Here is a 16,939-nt window from a genome sequence, read left to right as displayed (position 1 = left end):
CCTCCCATTTTGGTGTGCCACTTAGAAGATTCTGTCAGGACAGAACAATAATGGATGATGCTCAGAGGGCCTTACGGGGCGAGTGAGCTTTCCAGAAACACCTTTTACCCTGAACTCCTGGGAGGCAGCAGACTTCTCCATGGGTTGGGTCAGGCCGGCATATGCGGCCCTCTGTTCTGCTCAGAAGGGAGTCACTTATGACAGTAACCCTTCTCTTCTTCTTGATGGAGGTGGTCGTGATACTGGGGAAGGCTGACTTGCCCTAGAAAACCCCTCCAACCTGGATGGACCTTCATGCACATCATCGTTTGTGTGTCCATTACTTCCAGAGTCTGTTGTTTCAGGGCACCTGAAAGGAAGGTGAGGTAGGCAAGGAGGGGTTCACCTGCTGCCCCGAGCAGATCTAAACTTCCATCCCTTCGTCACTGAGATGCACTCCTTCTGCCTGATGGCCAGAGGGTAGGGGATCCTCCATTTCCTCTGCTGTGTCTGCCTGACGCATCTGTCCCAGGGCTGGCAGAGTACAGTTCAACCTTCTCCGACTCCCTGGTGCTCCTCAGCCTGCCCACCTCCTCCCGAAGCTCTGCCAGGAGGCTGAGCAGTTCTTCTACCTGGGCGCACCTACCACAGGATGGGATGTCAGGAAGAATTTCTTCATGCAAAGGGTGGAACCGGCTGCCCAGGGCACTGCTGGAGTCCCAGGCCTGGAGCTATTAAAGAAATGCGTGGACTTGGCGCTAAGGGCCGTGGTTTTGTGGTGGGCCTGGTGGTGTTAGCTGACGCTTGGACTTGAGCTGAAGGCCCTTTTCCAAGCGCAAGGGTTCTGTGACTCTTTCACTGGTTGAGTAGGCGCCATGCAGTCACCGGGCCCAGGGAAAAGACGTCCTTGGTGGCCTCCAAGTTAGCTCAGCGTCATGGCACCGAGTCACTGTGAAGGAGCTGCTGGAATAACGAGACAACAACCTAGTTCTATTAAAATATATATTGCTCTTTTGAGGACTGCTGCGGGGCTAGCGGCAACACGGCAGTGGAAATCTCCGTCCTGACATTGCCTTATGCCTTGACGTCCCGATCAGGGTGGTTTGAACTGCCAGGGAACGGACCATGGGTTCCGGGTCTTTCTCTGAAGGCTGGAGGACTGCAAAAGAAAGAAGAGCAGAGATGAAAACCCACTCCTTGCAGAGATCCCCAGGCATCCCCTGCAGAGCATGCCAGCCCCACTCGACTCTTCCCCAGGCCAGGAGGAGCAGGAGGGACAAAGGAATCCGTTGAAAGCTGCTGCTCAGCAATGTCCCAAATGCAGCCACCAGTCCTTCCCCACCTGCGCACCACAGGTCAAGTGGGGCACCTTCACAAGCTGGTTCCCTCACCACCTGCCTCCATCCCTTGGGAGGATTCACACACTCCAGGAATCTCCTGGACTCTTTCCTCTTGCTATTGTGCTTCCCCATGAGAGCAAGGGCTAGCGATCGTGACCCTGCTCCTAGCTGCTTGTAGGCTGTCTCATCTCCCTCTTCGTCCTGGTTGCGTGCTCTACAACAGGCTCCCACCTTCTGTCAGCCTTACTGCCCTTTCCCCTGACTCTTCCTCAGGGACACTCAACCCTTTCAGCGGCACTGCCCAGCTCCAGGCTGGGAGGCCATTCCCTGACACCACAGGCTACCCCGTCTCCTCTCCCTCGTTCCTATGGCTGCATTGCTCCTCCGCCCCGAAGCATTTCCCTGGAGCAGGGCAAGGCACGGGGGCCTCTGCCGCTGTCCCCCCAGCCCCAGCACACCCCCCACTGCCCTCACTCACCGCTGAGGATTTCATTCAGCTTCTCCTCGCTCTGGTCCTCGCAGTAGCGCGCAGCAAGACCTAGACACAGAGACCCCATCAGAGCCCCGCTCCCCAGCACGCTCCCAGCAGCGCAGCCCCTGGCCTGGCCAGCCAGGCTGTGCCCCCTCCTGCACCCTGGAGCAAGGGCCCAGTCGGGGGGCTCTGGGGGCAACAGGGCAGTGCCTGGGGCTGCCAAAGGCTGCCCCAAGAGGGACCCAGGGGCTGGGCTCACCAATGAATCTGACGGCCTCAAGTCGCAAGTTGGTCTGAGTGTCCTGCAGGTAGGGCTGGCTCTGCTGCAGGTATTCTTCTACTCTGCCTCTGTCCTGCTGCAGCTGGAGAGAGAGAGAACGCAGGGTCACGGGGCTTGCACACCCTCTCCAGGGTCTCCTCCATCATCCTGGGGGCAGGGAGGGCAGAGGGGCCTGCAGAAGAGCCCCCTGGGGCTCTGTGCTGGCAGGAAGGGAGCGAGGATGCGGCTGCAGGCAGCGGGCTCTGGCCGGGCACGTTTGCCCAGCTGGGGCAAACCAATGTGGGTCCTTACCAAGAACTCTCCAATCCTCCACGCCTGTTCTGTCTGGGCCAAGCGCTTGAGCTCCTTGCATCGCAGAAACTCTGCAGCCACGGCGAGAGCTTCCCCAGAGGCCTGCGGAGCAGCAGAGGTTGGGAGGTAGCAGCACAGCCTTGGGAAGGAGACCCTCTGTCCCCTCCTCTTGGCAGGGCTGCGAGCCTTTCCCAGCGCGTTATGGGAGGCTGTGGTGGGGGGCAGCGTGCACTGGGTTCAGTGGCCAAGGCAAGGCCACGGGACAGCCACCATCGGAGGCAGCTCATGCTGCCGGCCAGAGATCCCCCAGAGCAACCCTGTGGCATCAGCACACCCTTGCCCACATAACTGCTCAGCTCTGAGATCTGTACCTTTGCTACGCTCTCACTCTGGTCTCTCATATGAAAGTAGAGTGGGAGAAGGCTCCTGTGCACTGTCCTCTTCATTTTCTTCGTCCTTTGCCGCAGCACAGCCTCCGTCACGGCTTGGAAGAGGCAGATGGAGTGCTCCTGCACCTGGCTGGACGCCTGGCAGGGAGGAGGACAGGAGGAATTTCAGCATTAGCGTGGCTGATGTGAAGGGAGCTCCCAGCACTGTGAGATGCTTCAGCGCTGGATCCTTCCCAGAGGAGCTGCTCAGGGGCAGCTGCAAGGCCTGGTGCCCGTGAAGGGCAACGCAATCGGTTGCCATCGCAGGCTGCCCGCCAGCCACCCCACTTTCGCCACCAGCCGCACCAGCCATGCCCAAGCAGAGCTCCCCAGTGTTATAAGTTGCCCCCTTAATTAATTTTCAGAGAGCATTGCATTAATAATAGAAAGGAAGTTATTGAGTAAGCAACAGCAAGCAAAACAGCGCTGGGCGGCAACGGAGTCTCGGCTCCACCAACGGCACGCACCTCACCCCCCCCAGGGTCCCTTTTTATATCTTGGTAATTCCGGGATTACGCAGCACATCCTGGTATATTCTGCGACTGTGTGCACTGTTGCTAGGGGGTCGTCTCTGTCCCTCTGGTGGTCGTGAAGATGAAGGCCGTAGTCTTCCTCGGCGTTGTGGTTCAACTTCTTTTTTTAGTTGGTCATGTTGGCCCAGCATGAGACAGGAAGGCAAGATGTTGATACACTAGTTTAACAACTTATCAGGAGATGGTTACATGAGCTTTGCAGCAGGGTCTTTGAACGAAAGAGGCAACTGAGATGCAGAAGGAGAGAAGGGGAGGGGGTTCTCTTTTTTGTTACATTAAGCAAAAGAATTTTCATAGTGTCTAGCCAAGTATTATCCAGCTCCTTACTTCAGCAGGGAGCTTTTGCAACTCCTGCTCCTCAAACGGAACTCCTTGTTTTTATAATACAAAAGACAATGAACAAACATTTATTGTGTATTACATGGTGAGGCCGCCCCTCAGGTGCTGTGCTCAGCTTTGGGCCCCTCAGTACCAGAAGGACATCGAGGCCCTGGAGTGTGCCCAGAGCAGGGCTACAAAGCTGGGGAAGGGCCTGGGGCACAAGTCCTGTGAGGAGCGGCTGAGGGAGCTGGGGGTGGTTGGTCTGCGGAAGTGGAGGCTCAGGGGAGACCTCATTGTACTCTACAACTTCCTGAAGGGAGGTTGTGATGAGGAGGGGGTCAGCCTCTTTTCTCAGATAACTAATGATAGGACTTGAGGAAATGGCCACAAGTTGTGCCTGGGGAGATGGGGGACATGGGGATGGGGATGGGGACTTGGGGGCGGGGATGGGGACATGGGGACAGGGATGGGGACATTGGGATGGGGACATGGGGATGGGGACATTGGGGTGGGGATGGGGACATTGGGGTGGGGACATTGGGGTGGGGACATTGGGATGGGATGGGGACATTGGGGTGGGGATGGGGACATGGGGATGGGGACATTGGGGTGGGGATGGGGACATGGGGATGGGGACATTGGGGTGGGGACATTGGGATGGGATGGGGACATTGGGGTGGGGATGGGGACATGGGGATGGGGACATTGGGGTGGGGACATTGGGATGGGGATGGGGACATTGGGGTGGGGATGGGGACATGGGGATGGGGACATTGGGATGGGGATGGGGACATGGGGATGGGGACATTGGGGTGGGGACATGGGGATGGCACCGTGAGCACGGGGAGGTGGCCGAGGATGTGGGGCTGGGGACGTGGTGGGGACACGGAGGGGGACCTGGGGATCCAGGTGGGGACATGGGGACGTGGGGGGGGACATGGGGACACGGGGGGGGTCCCGGCGCCCCCCGACCCCCCCGCCCCGTGCAGTGCAGCTCGCCCCTGCCCGGTCTGCGCACCCAGGACGTCTGCTGCCGGGGGGCCGGCGTGGCCTGGGGGGTGCACGAGTGCCAGCCCTGCGACGCCGACCCCCGTAAGGCAGCGGGGTTTTTTTTGGGGTTATGGGGTTGGGGGGGGTTCTGCGGTGTGGGGGGGGGGCTCACTTTGTCCCCCCCTCCCCCCCCTCCATTTGCAGCAAACCCCCCCGCCGTGGGGCAGCACCCCTGCCCCAAAGGTTTCCGCCGCGCCAACGGCTCCTGCGTGGGTGAGTTTGGGGAGATTTATTTTTGGGGGGGTTAAAAGGGGATGGGGGGGGTTTTGGGGTGCTGACCCCCACCCTGTGTGTGTGCGTCCCCCCCCAGATGTGGATGAGTGCCAGGAGGGGGGGTTCTGCAAGAACGGGCTCTGCACCAACACCCGGGGCAGCTTCGCCTGCCTCTGCCACGAGGGCTTCATCCTGGACTCGTCCCGGAGCAGCTGCATCTGTGGGATCGGGATGGGATTGGGGGTGGGGTTGGGGGTGGGGTTGGGGTTGGGATTATGGGTGGGGTTGGGGTTGGGATTGGGATTGGGATTGGGATTGGGATTGGGATTGGGATTGGGGTTGGGGTTGGGGTTGGGGCTGGGATTGGGGTTGGGGTTGGGATTGGGATTGGGGTTGGGATCGGGATGGGATTGGGGGTGGGATTGGGATTGGGATTGGGGGTGAGGTTGGGGTTGGGGTTGAGATTGGGGTTGGGGTTGGGGGTGGGGTTGGGGTTGGGGGTGGGATTGGGGATGAGGTTGGGGTTGGGATTATGGGTGGGGTTGGGATTGGGATTGGGATTGGGGTTGGGGCTGGGGTTGGGGTTGGGATTGGGGGTGAGGTTGGGGTTGGGATTGGGATTGGGATTGGGATTGGGATTGGGGTTGGGATTGGGATTGGGATTGGGATTGGGATTGGGGTTGGGGCAGGGGCTGGGGCTGGGGCTGGGATTGGGATTGGAATTGGAATTGGGGTTGGGGTTGAGGTCGGGGCAAGGCCTGGAATTGTGGTAGGGATTGGGATTGGGGTTGGAATTGGGATTAGGGTTGGGATTGGGATTGTGGTTGGGATGTGGATGGGGATGGGGTGAGGAGGGAGTAGGGGTTGGGATTGGAGTTGGAGTTGGGATTGGGAGGGGATGGGGATGGGATGGGGATGGGGGTGGTCTGAAATGGAATAGGGATTGGGATTGGGATTGGGATTGGGATTGGGATTGGGAGGGGATAGGGAAGGGAAGAGGAAGGGGAAAGGATTGGGGTGGGATGGGGATGGAGTAGGATGAGGTGGGATTGGGATGGGAACAGGATGAAATGGGATTGGGGTTAGGACCAGGACTAGGACTGGGATTGGGATTGGGATTGGGATTGGGATTGGGGTTTTGGGGTTGGGATTGGAATTGGGGTTGGGATTGGGATTGGGGTTAGGACCAGGACTAGGACTGGGATTGGGATTGGAATTGGGGTTGGGATTGGAATTGGGGTTGGGATTGGGATTGGGGTTAGGACCAGGACTAGGACTGGGATTGGGATTGGGATTGGGATTAGGGTGACCGGTACCACCCCCCCGCCCCCCCCCCCCCAGCCCACCAGGTGATCTCGGAGGCGCGGGGGCCGTGTTACCGGGTGCTGCGGGAGGGGCGCTGCGCGCTGCCCACCCTGCGCAACATCACCCGCCAGATCTGCTGCTGCAGCCGCGTGGGCAAGGCCTGGGGGCCGGCGTGCCAGCGCTGCCCCCCCTTCGGCTCCGGTGAGCCCCCCCGGGACCCCCCCAACCCCTTGGGATCCCCCCAAAAAAACCCTTTAGGGCGGACCCCCCCAAAAAAAAACAAAAACCCTTTGGGGAGCCTCCGTTTCATGGGATTTGCACCCAAAGCCACGGGCTCACCCTTTGGAGGGGGGTTTTTTTTGGGGGAGGGGGGTAATTTTTTTTGGGGGGGGGTCCATTTTGACACCCCCTCCCCCCCCTTCAATTGCAGAGGGGTTCAAGGAGATCTGCCCCGCCGGCCCCGGCTACCACTACTCGGCCTCCGACCTGCACTACAACACCCGCTACCTGGGCCAGGACCTGCCCCGTGTCCCCCTGGGGCGTCCCCGTGTCCCCTCCCCAGCTGGGACCGCCGCCCGTGAGCCCCTTGTCCCCCCCGCTTTGTCCCCCCCCACCCCCCCCGGCTGCCAGGACCCCCCCTCACCCCATTGCTCTGCCCCACAGCTCGCTGGCGCCCCGGTCGGCCGCCCCCCAGCAGGTCACCGCCTGTCCCCGAGGTGCCACCGCGGGTCCCCAAGGTGCCACAACGCGTCCCCGAGGTGCCACCACGCGTCCCACACGTGCCACCGCGTGTCCCCGAGGTGCCACCACGGGTCCCCGATGTGTCACCACGTGTCCCCGAGGTGCCACAACGCATCCCCGAGGTACCACCACGTGTCCCCGAGGTGTCACCACATGTCCCTGATGTGCCACCACGTGCCCCTGAGGCACCACCGCATGTCCCTGAGGTGCCACATGTCCCCAAGGTTCCACAGCGGGTCCCTGAGGCGCCACAACGTGTCCCCGAGGTGCCACCAGATGTCCCCGAGGTGCCACCAGACGTCCCTGAGGTGCCACAACGCGTCCCCGAGGTGCCACCGCGCATCCCCGAGGTGCCACCACCAGCCCCCGAGGTTGTCATCGTGCCTCGACCCACCCTGGGGCTGCTGGGACCCCTCCCCACGCCACCCGGCCCGGAGGGTCCGGCACCAGGTAGGGCTGGGGCACTTGTGCACGGCTGCACACGTGTGTGCACCGTTGCACGCATGCATGGTTGCAGATGTGCGCAGGGTTGCACTGTGTGCAGCTGTGTGCGTGCATTTTATTTTATTTTTTGCACGTGTGGTTACGCTCTGCGCCGTTGCACATACACATCTCAGCACAGGCGTGCAAGGTCACACGTGTGTGCATGTGGCTGTGCACTTGTGCATGGTTGCATGCTTGCATGGCTGCATGTGTGCAGTTGCATGTGCACGTGTGCTCAGTTACATGTGCAAGCAGTTACGTGTGCAATTTGCATTTATTCAGTCTCGTTTGTGCACAGTTATAGGCGTGCACAGTTACACACGTGCGTGTTACACGTGTGCACACCATTGCAGGCTTGCCCAGCTGCATGCAGCTGCAGTAGCACGTGTGCATCTCATGCATGCACAGCTAAATATATTGTGCACGTGTGCACGGTTTGCATGCATGACTATTTGCACACGTGTGCACGGCTACATGCATGCCTGCTTACACACGTGTGCACAATGCCTACTTACACACGCCTACACGTGTGCATGTGTCCTGTATGCCTATTTGCACACATGTCCACAGTTGCATGCATGCTTGATTGCGCACACGTGCACAGTGTGCATGCGTGCATGTTTGCACAGGTGTGCACAGCTGCACGCCTGCCCGTTTGCACACACATGTGTTACTCACGTGTGCCCGCTTGCAGCCGCCGGCAGCGTGTGCGAGCGGAACCCGCGGATCTGCGGCCGCGGGCGCTGCGTCCCGCGCCAGGGCGGCTACACCTGCCTGTGCCACCCCGGCTTCTGGCTCAGCACCCAGGGCACCCACTGCATCGGTGAGCGGCGCCCGGCCCCTCCCTGGGCACCCATGTCCCCGTGCACCCACCTCCCCCTGCACTCATTTCCCCGTGCGCCCATTTCCCTGTGCACCCACCTCCCTGTGCACCTGTTTCCCCATGCACCCACCTCCCCATGCACTCACCCGTTTCCCCGTGCACCTATTTCCCCGTGCAGCCACCCATTTCCTCATGCACCCATTTCCTCACGCACCCATTTCCTTCTGCACCCATTTCCCCATGCGCCCACCTCCCCATGCACCCACCTATTTCCCCATGCACCCACCTCCTCATGTACCCACCCATTTCTCCGTGCACCCATTTCCCCATCTATCCACTTCCTTGTGCACCCACCTCCCCGTGCACCCACCTCTCCAAGCCCCAATTTCCCCCTGCCCCCATTTCCCCATGCACCCGTTTCCCCACGCACCCACCCATCTCTCCATGCCCCCACCTCCCCGTGCCCCCATTTCCCCCTGCCCCCATTTCCCCACGCACCCACCTCCCCACTCCCCTCTCCCCCTTCCCTCCCACCCACCTCTCCATCCGTCCCCACTCCTGTCCGTCCGTCTGTCCCCATTGCCGTCCGTCCTCCCGCCTGCCCAGACGTGGACGAGTGCCGGCGCAGCCCCCGGCCCTGCGCCCCCGGCCGCTGCGAGAACACGGTGGGGAGCTTCCGCTGCGTCTGCGGCCCCGGCTACCGGCCCGGCCCCGGCGGCACCGACTGCCAAGGTCAGCAGGGACGGGGGGGGGACAGAGGGGGACAATGGGGACAACGGGGATGGGGCTGAGGTGGCCGTGTCCCCGTAGATGTGGATGAATGCGCCCAGAGCCCCTCGCCCTGCGCCCAGAGCCGCTGCGAGAACTTGCCCGGTGGCTACCGCTGCGTCTGCCCGGCCGGCTACCAGGCCAGCACGCCCACGGGACAGTGCCAGGGTGAGCGGGGACACCGGGGTGTGGGGACACCGGGCTGTGGGGACACTGGGTGTGGGGACACCGGGGTGTGGGGACACCAAGGGTATGGGGACACCAAGGGTATGGGGACACCATCTGCGTGTTCAACACCCATGGGGTCATCGTTCATGGGGTCACCATCCATGGGGTCACCGTGCCATAACGCCACCATCCAAGAACTCAACATCTATGGGGTCAGCAGCCATGGGGTCACCATGCCATAGTGTTGCCAGCCACGGGGTTAAACATCCATGGTGAACCCATCCATAACCTCCCAATACGTGGTGTCCCCATGCGTGGTGTCCCCATGCGTGGTGCCCCCATCCATGGAGTCCCCATCCATGGTGAACCCATCCATAACCTCCCAATACGTGGTGTCCCCATCTGTGGTGTCCCCATCCGTGGTGTCCCCGTCCGTGGTGCCACCACCCACGCCCTCCCCGCGGTGCCACCACCGCCGCCCCCTCTCCGTGCCGCGCAGACATCGACGAGTGCGAGAACCACCTGGCCTGCCCCGGCCAGGAGTGCGCCAACACGCCCGAGGGGGGGGCCAACCCTTAATTGTGCCACCCCCTAGACGTGGACGAGTGCGCCACGGGCTCGCCCTGCGGTCCCCACGGCCGCTGCAGTAACACCGAGGGCTCCTTCCACTGCCAGTGCCGGCGCGGATACCGGGTGGGTGCCGGCGGCGCGCCATGCGCGGGTGAGTGGTGGGGGCGGCGTGGGGATGGTGCCGTGTCCCCCCCACACCCGACGGCCCCCCCACGGCCCCCATCTGCCCACAGATGTCAACGAGTGCCTGGAGGGCGACTTCTGCTTCCCCCACGGCGAGTGCCTCAACACCGAGGGCTCCTACAGCTGCCTCTGCGCCCAGGGCTATGCCAGCACCCCCGAGGGCACCGCATGCGTTGGTCAGAGCCCGGCATGGTCCCGGTCCCTGTCCCTGTCCCTGTCCCTGTCCCCGTCCCCATACCCATCCCGGTCCCATTGCAGTCCCCATTCTCATTGTGGTTTCTATTCCAGTTGCGGTTTTTTAGTCCCAGTTAATCTACTCAGTCCCATCCCCGTGCCTATCCATGTCCCCATCCAATCCCAATCCTATCCCCATCCCAATCCCATCCCCATCCTATCCCATCCCAATGTCTCTCCCTGTCCCCATCCCATCCCACCCCAATCCCAACCCCCATCCCATCTCTGTCTCCATCCCATCCCCATTCCCACCCCAGTCCCCATCCCCATCCCAATCCCATCCCCATCCCACCCCAATCCCATCCCCATCCTACCCTTTTTCCACCCCAATCCCACCCCAATCCCATCCCATCCCTTTTCCACCCCATCCCCATTTCCATCCCAATCCCAATCCCACCCCAGTCCCATCCCATCCCACCCCACCCCTCCACCACCCACCCACGCATCCGGGTACCACGGGGTGCCACCAGCCCCTTGTGTCCCCCTCTTTCCCCGTATCCCCCCTGCCCCCGTGTCCCCCCCCTGTACCCACGTCCACCCCGTGCCCATGTCCCCCCCGTCCTCACCCCGTGTCCCCCCCCAGACGTGGACGAGTGCCAGCGCGGGGACGTGTGCCGGGGCGGCCGCTGCGCCAACACCGACGGCGCCTTCGAGTGCCACTGCCCCGCCGGCTTCCGCACCGACGCCGAGCGGGCCCAGTGCCACGGTGAGGGGCTGGGGGGTTGGGGGGGGGGGATTTTGGGTGCCCCCCACCCTGGGGCTGGCGGCGAGGGTGGCCCTGTCCCCGCAGATGTGGACGAGTGCCAGGAGCACGGGGCCGAGTTGTGTGGGGCTGAGCGCTGCGAGAACTTGCCCGGATCCTACCGCTGCGTGCCCGCCTGCCAGCACGGCTACCGGCCCCGGGACGGCGGGGGGTGTGAGGGTGAGCGGGGATTGGGATTGGGATTGGGATTGGGATTGGGATTGGGGTTGGGGTTGGGGTTGGGGTTGGGATTGGGATTGGGATTGGGATTGGGATTGGGATTGGGATTGGGGTTGGGGTTGGGGTTGGGGTTGGGATTGCGATTGGGATTGGGATTGGGATTGGGGTTGGGGTTGGGGTTGGGGTTGGGGTTGGGGTTGGGGTTGGGGATGGAGATAGAGACCAATAGTGGATGGGTTTAGGGACTGGGATTGGGATGGGGATGGGAGGGGATGGGATTGGGGTGGGATTGGGATGGGGATGGGGCCATGGGGACGGGGATGGGGCCATGGGGACAGGGACTGGGGCTCGGGGATGGGGATGGGGGTACGGAGAGGCTGAGGGGACCCTGCCCTAGGGGACAGCGGGGACACCACTATGGGGTTTAGGGGCAGGGGGATTTCTCCATGGGGTTAGGAGGGGGACGGACAGCAGGGGCCATGGCATGGGGGACATCAGGGACAAGCCAATGGGGCACAATAGGGACAAAGCTATGGGGGACATGGAAAAAACAACGGGGATGCTGGGGACAAGCCAATGGGGTCGAGGTGCAGGGGGACTTCTCTATGGGGTCAGGATGGGGATGGGCAGCAGGGGACATCAGGGACAACACCACGGGAGATAATGGGGACAAAACGATGGGGGACATTGGGGACAAGCCAATGGGGCCACTGGGGACAAGCCAATGGGGTCGAGGTGCAGGGGGGCTTCTCCATGGGGTCAGGATGGAGACGGAGAGCAGGGACCATCGGGGGACAGTGGGGACCCCCCCATGGGGCTGAGCTTTTGGGGGACGGCTCCACGCTCCCCCCCCCAATGTCCCCACCGCCCCCTCCCCCCAAAAAAACGTCACCTCCCCGCTTGCAGACGAGGACGAGTGCGCCGAGGGGGGGTCCCGCTGCGGCCCCCACGCCGCCTGCCACAACCTCCCCGGCTCCTTCCAGTGCGCCTGCCACCAGGGCTACGAGGCCGCCTGGCACGGCCACCACTGCCAGGGTACGGGGACAGCGGGGACAGCAGGGGGGGGACACCCAGAGTGACACTGAGCCCCCCCCCTTCGTGTTTCCCCCCCAGATGTGGACGAGTGCGCGACGCTGCCGGGGGTGTGCGGGGCGGCGCGCTGCGAGAACGTGGACGGCTCCTTCCTCTGCCTCTGCCCCGACGGGGGGCACGAGTTCGATCCGGTGACGGGGACGTGCGGGGGACCCCCCCCAGCGACCCCACTCCTCCGGCCCCCCCCGGAGCCGTGGAAGCCCCCCCGGGCTTGGCGGCGTGCTTCAGCCCCGCCTGCGGGGTGCTGGCGCCCAACGTCAGCCGGCAGCAGTGCTGCTGCAGCGTGGGGGGCGCCTGGGGGGTCCGCTGCCCCCCCCCGAGGCCGTGCCCCACGCCTGGAACCGGTGGGGACATGGGGACGCTATGGGGGGGGGAGGGGATTGGGGATGGCGTGGGGTGGGAAGGGATTGGGGTGGGAGTGGGATTGGGGATGGGGATTGGGATTGGGGATGGGGACGGGGATGGGGATGGGGATGGGGATGGGGACGGGGATGGGGATGGGGATGGGGATGGGGATGGGGATGGGGATTGGGACTGGGATGGGAAGGGATGGGGATAGGACTGGGATGGGATGGGATGGGATTGGGATTGGAGTGGAGTGGGATGGGATGCGATTTGGGATGGGATGGGATGGCGATGGGATTGGAGTTGCAATTGGGACTGGGATGGGATGGGATTGGGATGGAGATAGGATTAGGATTGGGATGGGATTGGGATAGGATTGGGGGGGTGGAGATGGAATTGGGATGGGGTTGGTGATGGGATTGAGATAGATTGGGATTGGGACTGGGATGGAATGGGGATGGGATGGCGATGGGATGAGGATGGGACTGGGACTGGGGTGGGAAGGGATTGGGATGGGTTTGGGGTGGTGATGGGATTTGGGATGGGGATGGGGATGGGATTGTAAAGGGATTGGGATTGGGGTGGGTATTGCCAGGGATTAGGACTGGGATGGGATGGGATTGGGATCGAGGTGTGGATGGGGACAGGGATGGGCTGGGGATGGGGTCAGGATGGTGCCAAGGTGCAGGGGGGGTGACACCTCTGTCCCCCCCCCCAAGCCGAGCACCGAGCCCTCTGCCCCCACGGGACCGGCCAGACCACGGGGCCCCAGGGCTCAGCAGCAGGTCAGTGCGGCCGCGGGGGGGGCACAGCGATGGGGCCCCCCCATTTGGGGGTTCCCTCCGTTTAGGGACTCCCCCCCCTACTCAGGGGCTCCCCCCTGTATTTAGCGGTTCCCCAATGTTGGGGATGCCCCCCCATTTTGGGGATGCCACCCCTGTTTTGGGGCTCCCCCATTTATGGGATGCCCCCCGTTTTGGGGACTCACCCCCCCTAATTTGGGAATGGCCCCCATTTGGGGGACTCACCCCTCCCATTTTGGGGATGTCCCCATTTTTCAGGGTGCCCCCTCAATTTGGGGATGCCCCCCCTATTTTGTGGGGTTACGCCCCTCCCCTTTTGGGTGCATCCCGCCTATTTTGGGGCAATACCCCCCCTATTTTGGGGTTCCCCTCCTATATAGGGGCTCCCCCGTTTCGGGGGTGCCCCCCCCAATTCCGAGGACCCTCCCCCTGACGTCGCCCCCCCCCTTACCCCCTTACCCCCCAGATGTGGACGAGTGCCGGGTGTTCGCGCCGCAGCTGTGCCGGGGGGGGGTCTGCATCAACGCCGCCCCCGGCTTCAGCTGCTACTGCCCCAGCGGCTACTACTACGAGCAGGAGCACCTGCAGTGCGTGGGTGAGCACCCAGCACCCCCAGCACCCCCCCAGCACCCCCCCAGCACCCCCAGCACCCTGACCTCAGCACCCCCAGCACCCTACTTGTGCCCTGGGTGCACCCTGCCTGCACCCTGAGCACCCTACTTGCATCCTGAGCACCCTGAGCACCCTGCCTGCACCCTGAGAGCACCCTACTTGCACCCTGACTGCACCCTAAGAGCACCCTGTGCACCCCGAGCACCCTACTCGCACCTTGAGCACCCTGCGCTCAGCACCCTGAGCACCCTGCCAGCACCCCCAGCACCCCCAGCACCCCCAGCACCCTGACCTCAGCACCCTAATTGTGCCCTGGGTGCACCCTGCCTGCACCCTGAGCACCCCGAGCACCCTAATTGTGCCCTGAGTGCACCCTGAGCACCCTCTTTGCACCCTGAGCACCCGACTTGTGCCCTGACTGCACCCTGAGTGCGCCCTACCTGCACCCTGAGCACCCTAATTGTGCCCTGAGTGCGCCCTACTTGCACCCTGCCTGCACCCTACTTGCACCCTGAGAGCACCCTGAGCACCCAGCCAGCACGCTGAGCTCCCTACCTGCACCCTGAGCACACAACCTGTACCCAGAAAGCACCCTAAGAGCACCCTGGCTGCACCCTGAGCACCCTCTTTGCACCCTGAGCACCCTGGCTGCACCCTGAGCACCCAACTTGTGCCCTGCCAGCACCCTACCTGCACCCTGAGCACCCTCTTTGCACCCTGAGCACCCAACTTGTGCCCTGAGTGCGCTCTACCTGCACCCTGAGCACCCTACTTGCACCCTGACTGCACCCTGAGCACCCTGCCTGCACCCAGCTCACACCCTGAGAGCACCCTGCCCACACCCTTCCAGCACCCAGCCAGCACCCTGAGCACCCTGAGCGTGCCCTACCTGCACCCTGAGCACCCTAATTGTGCTCTGAGTGCACCCTCCCTGCACAATACCTGCACCCTGAGCACCCAACTTGTGCCCTGAGTGCACCCTCCCTGCACCCTCAGCACCCTGCCTGCATCCTGTCTGCACCCCGAGCACCCTACTCGCACCCCAAGCACCCTGCCCTCAGCCCCCCGAGCACCCTTCCAGCCCCCCGAGCCCCCTTCCAGCCCCCCCCCCCGTGCCCCCCACCCCCTTGCCGACCACCACCGCCCCCCCCCCAGATAACGACGAGTGCCAGGACGAGGACGCGGAGCCGTGCATCGGGGGCCGCTGCGTCAACACGGTGGGCTCCTACTTCTGCTCCTGCGCCCCCCCCCTGGTGCTGGACGGCTCCCAGCGCCGCTGCGTCACCAACGACACCCGCGCCATGGGTGAGGCCACCCCCTGTCACCCCCCCGTGTCACCGTCACCCCCCCCGTGTCGCCCTGTCCCCACGTGTCCCCATATCCCTGCCCTATGTCCCCGTGGCCCCCCATCCCCGTGTCCCGGCACTGTCCCCTGATGCCCCCCCCGTGTCCCCATGTCCCACATCCTGATGTCCCACGTCACCGTGTCCCCACGTCCTGTGTCCCCATACCCCCATGGCGCTGTATCCCCCATGTCCCCAAATCCCGTGTCCCCGTGTCCCCATGTCCCACGTCGCCTCCCCTTGTCCCACATCCCCCTGTCCCACGTCACCATATCCCCGTGTCCCCATGTCCCCATGTCCCACATCCCTTCATCCCAGTGTCCCCCATTGTCTCCCCACATCCCACATCACCTCCCCATGTCCCCACCTCACTGTGTCCCCATGTCCCCGTGTCCCCATGTCCCCATGTCCCCGTGTCCCCATGTCCTCGTGTCCCCGTGTCCCCATATCCCCACGTCCCCGTGTCCCCATGTCCCCATGTCACTGTGTCCACATGTCCCTGTGTCCCATATCCCCACGTCCCCCGTTGCCTCCCCACGTCTCACGCTGCCTCTCCGTGTCCCCACACCCCCCGTCACCATATCCCCATGTCCCATGTCCCCATGTCCCTGTATCCCTGTGTCCCTGTGTCCCCATACCCCACGTCCCCATGTCCCACGTCCCTTTATCCCAGTGTCCCCTGTTGTCTCCCCACATCCCACGTCACCTCCCCATGTCCCACGTCCCCGCATCTCACATCCCCATGTCCCCATGTCCCACGTCCCCATGTCCCCGTGTCTCCATGTCCCCATGTCCCTGTGTCCCCATGTCCCCCGTTGCCTCCCCACGTCCCACGCCACCTCCCCATGTCTCCACGTCCCCCTGTCCCCATGTCCCCATGTCCCCTGTCCCCACATTACCATGTCCCCATGTCCCTGTGTCCCATATCCCCATGCCCCACGCCCCACATCCCCATGTCCCCATATCCCCCGCCGCCTCCCCGCCTCCCCACGCCCCCCGTCACCGTGTCCCCGTGTCCCCCCGTCCCCAGAGGAGGACCCGGCCGTGTGCTGGCAGGAGGTCGGCCCCGACCTGGTGTGCGGGCGCCCGCGGCTGGACCGGCAGGCGACCTACACCGAGTGCTGCTGCCTCTACGGCGAGGCCTGGGGCATGGACTGCGCCCTGTGCCCCGCGCGACACTCAGGTGCCACCGCCGTGTCCCCGATGGCCCCGTGTCCCCACATCCCCATGTCCCCGTGTCCCCTACGTCCCCATGTCCCCGTGTCCCCATGTCCCCACGTCCCTATGACCCCACAGCCACGTGGCCCCATAGCCTCATGTTGCCATGCACCCGTGTCCCCTACGGCCCCTTGTCCCCTTGTCCCCATGTCCCTAAGGCCCTATAGCCTCACATCCCTGTGTCCCCATGTCCCCCCATGTCCCTGTCCCCCCCCCCATGCCCACGTCCCCATGCCCCCTCCCATGCCCACGACCCCCCCATCCCCTATACCCATGTCCCCATGTCCCCATGTCCCCAAGACCCCACACAGGGGGACCCCCACCCTGCCCCCCTCCTACCCCAGCAATAGGGACCCCCCCCAGACCCCCATAATGGGGACCCCATGGGCACCCCCCAGAGTGGGTCCCCCTTAGACACCCCC

The 16,939-nt window shown here is 63.5% G+C and overlaps 1 protein-coding gene across 1 annotated transcript in view; it reads left to right on the top strand.

Annotated features, from left to right (window-relative positions):
• LOC119715034 (latent-transforming growth factor beta-binding protein 4-like) overlaps positions 1-16,939 on the top strand; it is a gene marked incomplete at its 5' end in the record, with an annotated part of 48,893 nt that overhangs the window by 29,414 nt on the left and 2,540 nt on the right. Inside the window, 20 exon segments of the mRNA XM_072029985.1 lie at positions 4,839-4,907; positions 5,005-5,127; positions 6,249-6,413; positions 6,643-6,789; positions 6,876-7,075; positions 7,178-7,219; positions 7,262-7,403; positions 8,131-8,259; positions 8,866-8,991; positions 9,070-9,422; positions 9,778-9,916; positions 9,999-10,124; positions 10,766-11,104; positions 12,011-12,139; positions 12,218-12,393; positions 12,396-12,540; positions 13,261-13,326; positions 13,811-13,939; positions 15,112-15,261; positions 16,330-16,482. Of these exon segments, the coding sequence (XP_071886086.1) occupies positions 4,839-4,907; positions 5,005-5,127; positions 6,249-6,413; positions 6,643-6,789; positions 6,876-7,075; positions 7,178-7,219; positions 7,262-7,403; positions 8,131-8,259; positions 8,866-8,991; positions 9,070-9,422; positions 9,778-9,916; positions 9,999-10,124; positions 10,766-11,104; positions 12,011-12,139; positions 12,218-12,393; positions 12,396-12,540; positions 13,261-13,326; positions 13,811-13,939; positions 15,112-15,261; positions 16,330-16,482 (3,048 nt within the window).

This window comes from Anas platyrhynchos, chromosome 33, assembly GCF_047663525.1.
Source record: "Anas platyrhynchos isolate ZD024472 breed Pekin duck chromosome 33, IASCAAS_PekinDuck_T2T, whole genome shotgun sequence".
NCBI lineage: Eukaryota > Metazoa > Chordata > Aves > Anseriformes > Anatidae > Anas > Anas platyrhynchos.
Note: the sequence above shows the minus strand (reverse complement) of the source record. Positions and strands in the feature narration are given on the sequence as shown.